The sequence below is a fragment of the Penaeus chinensis genome, chromosome 21, assembly GCF_019202785.1.
Source record: "Penaeus chinensis breed Huanghai No. 1 chromosome 21, ASM1920278v2, whole genome shotgun sequence".
Lineage (NCBI taxonomy): Eukaryota > Metazoa > Arthropoda > Malacostraca > Decapoda > Penaeidae > Penaeus > Penaeus chinensis.
In genome coordinates, this window is record NC_061839.1 from 26003881 (window position 1) to 26016380 (window position 12500).

Consider the following 12500-nt stretch of genomic DNA (forward strand, 5'->3'; position numbering starts at 1 on the left):
AATTATGGGGATGGAGAACTTGGGCCTACCAGCTTTAAGTGTCTCTTTTGGGTATAAATTACATTCCTGTTTCAAATGTTATAGCACTTTAAAAGCTTTTAATCACTAGTTAGGGATTGTTTGAAAACAGCACAGAATAACAACATGGGCCAATCTGGCTGGTTCCATTTGCCTTCTTAAGTGTCTGTTACAGAGTTAATAGTAATGACAGCATCAAAAGCAAAATTTGGAGCATTAGTAATATTAGTATTTGAATTGGTACTAGCAGTAGTAGCTAAAACACGACAACAAAGAGAAGAGTGATGGGAAGAGGAATTGATAAGAGAAACAAATGTATATGTGAGAAGAGAAAGGAATATAAACAAAATGAGGATAAATGCCAAATCACTTGGCAAATTTCCCTTGCTAATGCTCCTACCCCTTTTGCAAATTTACCTTTTCTCTAAAATCTAAAGAAGAATCCTGATACAGAGGTACCAACCTTTAATCAGACATGCACTTACCACTCAATATATCTATCCTCCTGGTGACTATCCCCTATAATTTTAGAGTTTTTTCTGTGACTAAACAAACTGTGCTGCATCAGTCTAATCATTTTTAAGACATTATTTACACAATGAAAATTACAACAATTTTTCATAATGAAAAGATATATCGTATAATATTTTTTACAGCAGTGCTTTCAAAACAAATATTGCAAAAAATGTATTTTTTGCCTAGTAATTAATAAATTAAGATATTTACTGCTGTTGACATTTAACCCATTCATCCTAATACACTTTCTAAAGTCTTCTACTAATTTATAGCTCAAAAATACAAACAAATACACTTCCTTTGACACTTCTGCAATACATTCCCATCACCTATTTTTTCCCTTTCTGTAACTGTAAAATCTATTACCTGTATACTGAAAATGGCACATTGACTTTAAGGAAAATATCAAACAGTAAAAGCTGCCAACCTGAAGCTTTTGGTTGCTATGTCTTGAAAATGCAACCATTTGAGGCAATCTGTCACACATCAGGTTATAAGATTTTCAGTGACCTTGGATTTCGAAGCAAAGCTCATGTGGTGTTCTTAGTGCAATGATGCTTTGATAACACTAACCAAAACAAAAATTTCCAGTTTGGTGGTAGGCTTATCTCAAAATTGGCCTTTTTTGACACTGGTCCTTCTAGCTCTTAGCACTAGAACTAAAGATCATATATTTTGGTATATCTATATTTTACATATATTTATATCTATTGGGAATTTTCTCAGATTATTAATTTCCATTTCCTTAAATGAACACATTACTTTTATAATTCCTTTCATTATTCATACATTTTGTACATTATGCTTTATCTCATGGCTCTCAGTAAAAACAAGAACACAGAATGTTTTCCAAATTTTGGGCTAGTAGGAAAAGGTAATTACTTTTGGTAAAGGCAAGAGCATTAAAAGCATTATCCTAAACATATCTCACTTACATGACTCTTTTCATGACTCTGCATCCATCTGTGAGATCCCTGAAGGGGAGGGTGGGGTGGAAATTAACCCAAAATATCTGTGATGAAAATGCTGTTCATTTTAGAATATATAGCTCCCCTATTCTATAATATGGCATTCCGCGTAGATCCCTCTACACTTTCTTCCAACTTACACACTAAGCCCAATTTCATTACTTTTGGCAAGACCCATAATTTTTTATTCTGTTTCCTTATCAATTCCATGGAGACACTCAGCACTAGCTATGCAGAATGTATTAGTCTGGTTACTTTATAGGAAGATGCAAATACAACTGGATATTACATTCTAGTTAGGCACAATTCCATGGCAAATTTGAATAACTGGTTTCAGTATTGTGTGCAATGTTTAGTATGGCTTACTTCATGGCTAAAACACTTTGTTCTTAGGTTCTGCTATTTTCAATAACAGTTCTAAAATGTTTACTGCCTAAAAGTATTTACAGTGTTTTTAACCTATTAATGCCATGCAAGATTCAATGTGGTTTGTTTTATTATTTTTTGTTACACATAGTTGGTTGCAAAATCACTTAGTTACCATGGAGTCAGTTACTAGGCCTACCTTATCTCACATGTTTATCCCATTTCCTGAATTTTCAGGATATAAAATTATCTTTATTACTATTATTACTGTTGAGAACATAATAAAGATTTTTAAAAGATGTTACTAACAACAACAACAGCAACACCGATAACAACTTTTTCCCTAAATATTCAGGAAATGGAGTAATCTGCTGAGACCAGAAAGGCCTAGTAACTGACGCCTTGGCAACTGAATGCTTATGAAGCAACAGGTAAAACAAAGCTACTTTGAACAGTGCATGTACCTGGCACTAACTGGTTAAATTCACATAAACAATCTCTGTACAATGGCACTAGAATGCATTTGAATGCATGTGTGACAGATAATGTATGTAAACAGACATGCACACACAAACACTGTAATCAACATATAATGTTCATGTCTCCTTATGCATGTCAAAGAAGACAATATCCATTAAACACACCATACAAAAGTACAAAACTGGTATCATTCTACGGTGTGCTACTCTAACAACAAATGGTGTGATAAACAATTAAGTGTTCCTGACTTATGTTCTAATCATTATTCTATCTTTGTAGAAAACACTGGAAATGAAAGTGGATTCAAAGGGATAGTAGGAAATAGGGGCAACAAATTAAAGTCAAGAAAACTGTAAGTAAAAGAATGAAGATAGAGAGGCTCAAAAAATACTATACATAGAGATTCATCGATAATATCAACAGTTACCAACATCAGGTTTTGATCACTTTCAAACTACCTCTGAAAATCTTTCAAACGTAATCAAAGGCAGTCATGGTGATGGAGGTAAGACATTAATAGGAATACTGGCAAGACAACACGCAACACACAAACATCACAACTTTGAAGCTTTATAACAAACAGACAGCCATAACATTCTCCTGTTCAGAAACAAACATGAATAGTCAATGGTCTTTCCTTTATCTAAAAATAAAGGAATCAACTGCTCACAGTGCCGTAATGCAATCCCTCTGCTGTTGAAATCTAGAAGGATTTTTTTGCTAATATAAAAACACACCCACAGTTCTTCAGAATTATTAACCCCTTCCCGTGTACAGGCACCATAACATACTGCTTGGTCTACGGGGTACGGCTGTACGTGCAGCGATGCGCCAGAGTGCATGGAGCAGGAAGTTTTGCTACATGTAGCTGACTCCTGTGCTCAGCGTCTGGACACTGCCAGAAATCACCAGAGTTTATGCCGCTCAGAGATTTCTGATACCCATCAGTATTGGGTTAAAAATAACATGCAACAGGGAATTTTTTGACACCTAACATGAAACAATGCTATATAAGGATTAGAATATGGAATTCAATATGAAATAGACTTTACACAGCTTGCCCTAGTTCTATTCAAGACTCCCATTTGAGTTACCAATATAACATGAACATTACCTAGCTAGAGTACTTCTTTAATTTGATGCTACCTTCATATACTTCTGATTGTCTATAGAACACATATAAGATAGCCTTAAACCAGCAAATTTTTCAAGAATGTTCTAATTCAATTAGATTTCTCAGCATTCACAATACATATTAAGACTAATTTGCCATAATGGTTCAAATTCACAAATGATGAGTAAACTATCTAACCTGCAGTAGCACATATCTTAATTCACTAAAATTGGAATTTTTATTACCAACCGATTCATTTCACTTGAATTGCTTTTATCAATCACATTTCAAATTCCAATTATAAGGTTTCCTTGTAAAATCACAAACTCATGCTAGAAACAACTAGTGTGATACTGCCCAAAAGCCTAAAATAAAAAAATTCCTTTGTATGTGGTTTGGTCATTCAGTCTTTCGAAATTCTGAAGTTATAAATCTGTCTTCTCAGCTTCTCTGTACTATGCCAACACTATGTTAAGTTAGTTTAAACAATCTATAAATCTAATGAACCATATTTAACTGTAAAATCTGCTCATCTTAGAGTATCATGCCAATACTCTATTGTTCTATCTGTAGCTTGGTGAATATCACATTTAACCCATTGCCATCAGGGATAGCATGTATGTTTAACTCATTATTTGCGAGTTTAGTTTACTAATTGTGGCAACATAGATGGCTCATCTGGTACTTAGTCAGCAAGGAGTCACTTAACAGCCCTACCTCTCTCATCTGTTTACCCATTTCCTTGACCTTTAGATATATTTGTAAAAAATTCATATTACTATCAATATTCTTAATAACACTGGAATAGTCAAAATGCCAATAATAATAATAATAATAACATGGACAAAGAGTATTTCTAAAAAATCAAGAAAACTTAAGGTGAGGTTGTGTAATGACTCCTTGGTGGCTGAGCCCTTGTGGAGCCATCTAATTTTAAAGACATTTCATAAATAAGACTACAGTGGACACTGCATGTTCCTGGAGGCATTAGGTTGATAAATATTACATAAAATTTCAAATAATGTTCCAGAAAATGGCAAGATAAAAAAATGACTGCCATTTTTATAACCTACTGGATGACACTGCTTACTACTTTTCATGATAATGTGAACACAGGAAATTATAAAATATAAGACCACCAGTTTTAGTCCTACCATTTCCCATGTATGTTCCCTAGTAACATCCTCTATTCATAGTAAAAGCCAGTTCCTCCATATCAAGTTGACTACTCAATGCAACCAGTGTGTGAGCCACCAGCTCTGACTCATGAATCTGAAACATACAGAACCTCCTCATAGTGGATGTACCTCAGATAAACGAGTCAAAACTGCCAATTCACACACTGACATGCTGAGTAATAAACTAGGAAGGGGGGGGGACTACACTTAACATTACAAGGATAAAGAGGAAATTTACAATTTGCTATTCCTTAGATGAAACCCAGTACACTGAGAACAGCTTAAAGAATGGTAAAAAAAATAATTCTAGACCTAATCCATCTAATCATTTTTCTCCCTTTCAAACACATGTGTGTTTCATGAACTCTTTATATGCAACTTGAAGGCAATGGAAAGTTTCACAAACATATAAGAATAACAAGACTATATTCTCTTTCACAAAATATATATTACAAAATCTGTATGTACTATACAAGATAAAAGACAAAATGAGCCATAATATATAAGCAAATATACATCCCTTAAAGACATTATACAGTGAAAGGATAAAGCACCAATAAAAAACTTACGGAAGTTACATATACCTAATCTATCCTTTAATCACAGAACAATGGGTCTTTTATTGGGATTATATACATGATACATGAACATACCTGGAAATATTGTATGTGCTGAAAAGTGAATGTAAATGGTGACTCACTCAATTCTCATATCCTTTACATATCTCAATAACCGATATATATTTCCATGATGTTACAGCTAGTGGAAATTACTACAACTTCCCACCACCATGCAAATAAAACACTCATCTTCTCCAACCCAAAACATCAAAAACTACCTGGAATCTAGCTAGCAGATCAATGCCATAATCTCCAGTATATCTGTTATCTTTACCCTTTGCCCCATTTGGGCTCTTTGCCCATTGGCCATGTCACTCACTCTGATACACCTATTACAGCACGGGCCTCCTGCATCATGAAGACAGCCTTTTCCAGTGCTGTTAGGAAATCATAGGCAGAGGGCGAAGCATCAGGAGGAGCAGCAATGGAAACCTCATCTTCATCTTCTCCAGCTAGTGTATACTGAACTGTCACCCCTGTTACCTTGAAGTTGCCTGCTGAATCCTAGTGAGTAAGGATATAAATATTTATTATATTTATTCGCACTAATTCAGTATGCTGAAAAGGAAATCATGAAGAAAATCATGCACCATCACTAATTATTCCTGGTCACATAAAAAATATATAAAAGAAATACTTTTACCTGGAATCTGTTGGCAACATGAAGGCCTGTGACCCTGTGCAATGGTATGGACAATGGTGTTAGGTTATCGACATGTGATCCGGACAGTATCAAGTATCGGTGATCGGGAGACAATCGGCACTGCACCAAGGACGACTCCAAGTCAAACTGATCCTGTGCACTCTGACTTAAGATGGCTCCTGTAAAGTTAGAAAGTAAAGCTTTAGACATAGCCCTGCTTTGTCATTAAAGTAAATAATAAAGGAATTATCATAAACGTAAATTTATAGAAACTTTTCAAATACTCTTCCTGCTGCTAGTACTACTACTGCTACTGCATATAGCATGTGCCTTTTTCAAAAACAACAGTGGCTATAACATAATAATACTCAAAACAACTCCATTGTCCTTCAAATGTAACAACAATCACAGCGCATTAAACCAAGCACAAAGGTCAAATATTACCCACCTGTAATGAGTGTCTTCAGGTCCTTGTTATAAAACAGGTTTTCCTTCGAGGTGGTTTCTGCACAGGGCGAACACATCCGCACTGGGTCCAGGAAGCACATCCTAGGGAGGGCCAGTCGGGTCTCACAACAGGAAGCGCAGCAGACCCGCCCACACCTCCGACAGTGGTGCTAGAAGGTTCTTAGATGACAGTTTAGTATGCCATTACAATATCTGTCCTATATGGAAGTAACTGAGCTTTACAATGGTAGTCTACACTAGATTTACTTTATGTATCACCAAACTAAACCCAGTATGGATACTATTTCATATACTATAGTTTTAAAATACAAAAAAATTAAGGGGAAAGAAAATATAAAAAATGACAGAAAAAGAGAATCTCAACACTAATCACAACAACAACAATAATACAAATAATAATAATAATAATAATAATAATGATAATGATGATGATAAAAATATTCATAATAATGAAAAAATTAAATGGAAGCAAAATATGCATGATAGACATTGGATGCTACCAAAATTACATTACATGCATTAATAAACAAGAAATAAATAATACAATGACATATAAGAAATAAACACAGAGAAAGTACCAACAAAAAGTAGATTTAAGACTAATAACCAGAAATAACCATTCCTACTAATAAAAATAAATACATAATTTATTACAAATGGTAAAAGATGCATACTATACATACCCTTCGTTTTAAAAAGTCAAACTTTTCCTTGCAGTCCATACAAGTTGGGCTCTGCAAAGGAGGAATTATGATGAAGATTTCCTTCAATTCAGATTCAATGACAGAGAAAGAATGATTAATTTAAACTCAAAATAAATTGCGCATTAATACACAATACCAATTTGCCTATGCTTTATTAGAAAGGGCTCTACATAAACACATACTGGTGGGGCATATTACACTTATCATTAAGTCTCTTGTGTCTTGTATTATTTATCTATCCTTACTATCATAATAGTCCTTATCATTCCCCTTTATCATTACTACTAACACCTTCATTACCACTATATCACACTATTGTGTATGTCATTTCCAGCAGTAAAAAACTCTGTAATGATGCCCTTTCTTCTGCAAACTACACTTATGACTAACACATATATATCTATAGTTAGGTATCAAACATGCCAACTTCTTGTCTCTAACTGAGAGGAAGCTACCAACTTGGATGAATCTCTCGAATTAAGACACAACCTGCGAGAAAAAACTGTTACACAAAACTGTTTATCAATACTGAATGGGTGTACCCTCAAAAGACACAAAAACATCAAGCACTACAAGTAGCAAGAATTTATTTCCATTACTTTATAAACATTGGTATAAAATGTAAAAGTGGGTGATGAAATCATCATATTCCTTAGTGAAAAGCTAATATTCTTGATTCTAGAAAAGTGAATTTATAGCATGTTATTAAATAGATTCACTTCTCAATTTGGGTCAGGTGTACAGGCGAGGCCCTAAGAACAATATCATCACCAGAATTAGGTGTTCTTCATTGGATACAAAACTCCCCTTCAAATCAATTAGGATGCAATTTCTAAAATGGTTGTTTCTAGAGTGTACATTGCATGTGTCCAATATCATGCACCTACTCTATCACCACATGGTAAAAGTGTTGAAATCACTGGAAACTATTCACACTATATCCATTGTAGATGGAACTATGGCATTGCCAGTTAGTACGCAGTGAGCGTTACCTAATACGATGCCCTTCCATATTGGTTATTAGGTAGTGGTAGAGACTGGGGTGTCTAGATTTAGAAATACAAAAGAATTTGATTAGGAGAGGAAGAGGAAACATAAGATGGTGGAGGAATAGATACAGGGGTGAAGTAGAAACTTCTTAGGGGGAAGGGGGAGGGGGAGAGTGAAAGGTATTACTGGAGACAGAAGTAACAGAAAAACTTCATCAATGTGCTTTCTGTCTGGCCTTGTGTAAAGTGAGGCCAAGTTTGAATCTGAGAATTGCTATCTCAGACACAAACAAATTAGGGCAGCCCCTATAAAATACATTATAGGAGCCACTGCAATTGGCACACATACTTGACTGTGCAGAGCAGTTTGATCAATCATAACCAGAATGGGCACATAGAGGGCATTGGGCTGTGGAGCAGCAGTGTCTGGTAGGGTGGTCTAGATGCCCAAAATTCTGACATTGACAGGGGTTAGGTTGATATGGTCATACAGGGAGGTGCTCTCTGCCAATATCAACAGGGGTGAGGTCATGTCTATGGAAAGTTATCTTGGCAATAATGGCAGAGGACTTACGGCAGCTTCTAGGAGGAATGGTGTAACCTTGTACTGATACTGCATCGTAGTCTATGGGGAAGGAGAGTAAGCCTTTTCTACAGTCTGACCAATCCTTGTCGTAGACAGGGAAGTTTGTCAGGGAGATGAAGGCAGTTGGGGAGAAGGAGGAATGCTTTCTGGAGGTTGAGTAATGACCTAGGTGGATGATTTGGACTGGACTTACGTGATAGTAGGCTTTGAGGAGTTGGTACTAGTAGCAGTGTTCAAAGTCGTTGTCAAATGAGATCCTGGCGTTGAGGAACCAGGAGAATTGAAGTCAGTGCTAGTTGATAAAGGCTAAAGCCTTATTGCCCCTAATAGGGGTACAAAATCTTTATTACTGGCCATGGTAAGCCTGGAGTATGGTGGGGAGAGAAACAGTCCACTCCTCAGGGTCCCCTTGAGGGGTAAGGGCTAGACATCTTAACCATACCCATGGTTTCCCCAGGCTGTTCATGACTGGCACAAAGTCAGCCTTTCATCCTTTCAACACAACTCTCACACCTTAGGAAGCGGATAGCAGAAGGGGTAGGAGAAGAGACGGAAACTGAAAAGGGAAGAAGAAAAGACCATGCAAAATTTGTTGAGTGGTCTACTTCCTAAGCCCCTCCATGACAACAATGGAGAAGGGATTAGGGGGGGGGGTGCAGTTTTACAATACCTGACAAGTGGCAATCTACATTTTGGGTTAAAGAATCTTCATTAATGAAATATTTACTCATCATTGCCTGGGACTGCATGTACATACATGCCATATTCACGGATGGTATGTAAGGACATACCATGCCCACTATGAGCTTAGTCTATTTATTGTCTTTACACATAGATGGCTCTTCAAGTACTTAGTCACTGGTGAGCCCATTACTGGTGCTATCTATCTCATATGCTTTCTCTTTTCTTTAATTTTAAAATATGTTTCTACTGAACATTGGTATAAGTATAAGGGAGGAAATGGGTGCAGACATTTGAAGTAAAAGAATACTGTATGACAGTCATCCATATTTAATGCCAACATCATAAAAAGTCTCCAGATCTGATAATATTCCTGGTTTCATGCAGAAAACCAGTGTTTTCACGGGACTGCTACTTCCTTCAATACAAACACTGATATCTTCACTCATATTATAGCATGACAGGACAGTTTATTTACTGGATTACTTTCTTTCTTTCTTTCTTTATCTCATTTTATCTTTTCCATGGGTTTTCATGAGTCCTTGTTAGAAGCTTTTGGACCACTTCTCTTCATAAAGACCACTTAGATCCTCAGACCTATTAGTACACCAGTCAACTCTAAAATGGCACTGAAGCCTTTAACTCTGCGAGTCTACAGGGATGATGCTGGTTTTGGCCAAATGTAAAATGTATATTGTTCACCTATTCTTGCCCACTTTTAATTCCATTTATATATACACCTTCCATATCAACATTTGCCAACTTTCACAACACATAAAAAAACATTTAACACAAACCTTAAATCTAACTAAGCCTATTCCTAGAAAACATTAAACTAAAAAGAAACAAGAAAGAAAGCTAAAGCTACTTTTGGGATTCTGAAGAGAAACATACATGGCTATACAAAGGAAACAAAACAGATTTCAACACTGGCTGATATGAATAACCCCAGATTGTTGTGCAATAGTCTACCCACACACAGACAAATATAAACAAACCAGACCAATTACCCAATCCCTTATTAACAATTCTAATGATGTTCTAATGTTGGCACTGGTAGTATGTAAGACAATCTTGTACATTCACTTATATGTATCTGTGATGTCTTGCTAGGGAGCCAGTGGTCCAGACATTATCATGATTGACAGATAGGGTATGCAGTAATATAAATGTGAATAAATATCTATTCTCATTTAAATTATACAAATAAATTATATTTTGGCATCCTTCCTTCCCTATATATGCATTACTTTTTATATGTTGGAACTTCCAAGTTACCTTTCCTGCCTTCTAAAACCATCTGTAGAATAAAATGCCCCAAGAAATATTTTAGGGTGTAACCACAGGTCTGTATAAGAAATGATATAAAACATAGGAAATATTTTGATGCTTACTATACAAGTACAGACAAAACACATTTCAGTATGCATTTATCAAAAATATTTTACATATTTAAACTACCCTGGCAAATTCTACCCAGGCAAAATGTCCCTGAAAATAATGGAAGATAACATTCAAATGGCAAATAATAAGGAATTCCCCATAAGTAAGAATCTGTTCAATAGAAATTAATAATAATTTACTAACAAAAATAGTACTCTTGCTCTTCCTAATTACTGTCCTTTGCAGTGTATTTTTTCAAGGAAATTCCAGTCTATATGGACCCTTTTCAATTCAAGAGGACAATAAAAAACTGAAGGCTCTGACCTAAAACTGATAACTCAATTAGTAATTTAATTAACAACTTTTTGGTCATGATTTGTGATATACCTGAATGACATGATGGGACTTTCTGATTATGTGTTATATTCTGAATAAACCCATTCGATAACAAGTCTGGATAAATATTAGTCTTCAAAATTAGTTATAAGTTGTGACTGTCTTGGTTTCAGAAAGATTTCAGATCTTACATAAAACCAACATTAACTATTTCACTTGTGGGCTGACCATTGATGTAAATAGGGGCTTTCTCATGTAGAAATAAATACAGTTGCACTAGTGCAATGAAAAGGCTCTAGTAAAAATGTATATAGTGTGTTTTGAACTATATAATTGCATATCTAAGCATTTAAGCTTAAAAATATAATCACAGGCATTCCTTGCTGATCTTTACCATATCCTATTGGAAGACAATATACCTTTGACATTGTGATGTGAACCCAGAGTTGTTCATAAGCCATATCAACTGTATTAAAATAATAAGGAATACATGATATAACTAAATAAATAACAAATGTTCAGGATATAGGAATGTAATGAATTAACCAACTTCTTTACAACAGGATTCCCCATGCCATAATGACCCAATTACTGGATTAATGTGCTGTCAGATGCCGGTGTGAATAACCAAAATGATGCATAAAGGAGACTTTAGGCCTAACTTTTGAGGGGCTGTACAGTATATCCCCAATAACTGCAGTCTGGACTAAACAAGGAAACTACTGTCTAAAATAGGTTATACTTGTCAAAAATAGATGCATAGGGTTTATGGGTTTTTGTGCTGACAAGCTGGATGCTGTCCTATTATGTAGAATAATCCACAATTATCTACCGGTAATGTATGACAAACAATTAACCATTAAATGTCACAATGTACAGATAAGCTGCAGGCAAATAATGAAAAATATTCGACTTGTTCAAAGCAAAATTTATATACCATTCATAAAACAAAAATCTTACTGTTAGAGGAACTGATAAATAACATACAATTCAAAAGAATCAATACCCAGTAGGTACAAAACGATACTGCGTATTGCACGGAAATGAAGGTCAACATGTAACTTGTGCAAAAACAAAATCATTTTAATATTATGTCCCTACCTAACGTTATCTAACTGGAAGACCTCTATTCTTACCATTTCGTCGGGGATCCATTCTGGTTCTCTCAACTCAAACGGACTCCTGTCTGTGTCTTTTAAGGGTATTATTCTCAGTCCAGATTTGGAGCGGACGAGTCTCTTCCCTGAATTTGTTACTCCAGCCATGTTTGTTTACTGAGGTTTAGAGACCGTTGGGTCAAAGAGTTAAATTATTCTTCGAGATTGTTTTTCGTCGGTTACCTTCGAGTATTAAAATGTTACCTAAAACATAAATGTTGAGACTAATTATTCATTTCATAAGTAACATAAATGCACAGTTCAGCTTATCATCACCATAAATCTGTTCAAGA

The 12500-nt window shown here is 35.4% G+C and overlaps 1 protein-coding gene across 1 annotated transcript in view; it reads right to left on the reverse strand.

Annotated features, from left to right (window-relative positions):
* The window catches only part of LOC125036368 (zinc finger FYVE domain-containing protein 21-like), a 13279-nt gene extending 958 nt beyond the window's left edge, over window positions 1-12321 (reverse strand). Inside the window, exons 1-5 of the mRNA XM_047628944.1 lie at window positions 12187-12321; window positions 7055-7105; window positions 6352-6520; window positions 5904-6082; window positions 1-5764 (exon numbers count right to left, since the gene is read on the reverse strand). The exon at window positions 1-5764 is cut by the window's left edge and continues 958 nt beyond it. Of these exons, the coding sequence (XP_047484900.1) occupies window positions 5576-5764; window positions 5904-6082; window positions 6352-6520; window positions 7055-7105; window positions 12187-12315 (717 nt within the window). The 5' untranslated portion in view covers window positions 12316-12321 and the 3' untranslated portion in view covers window positions 1-5575. The remainder of the gene's footprint in view (window positions 5765-5903; window positions 6083-6351; window positions 6521-7054; window positions 7106-12186) is intronic.
* Between the last annotated feature and the right edge of the window lie 179 nt (window positions 12322-12500).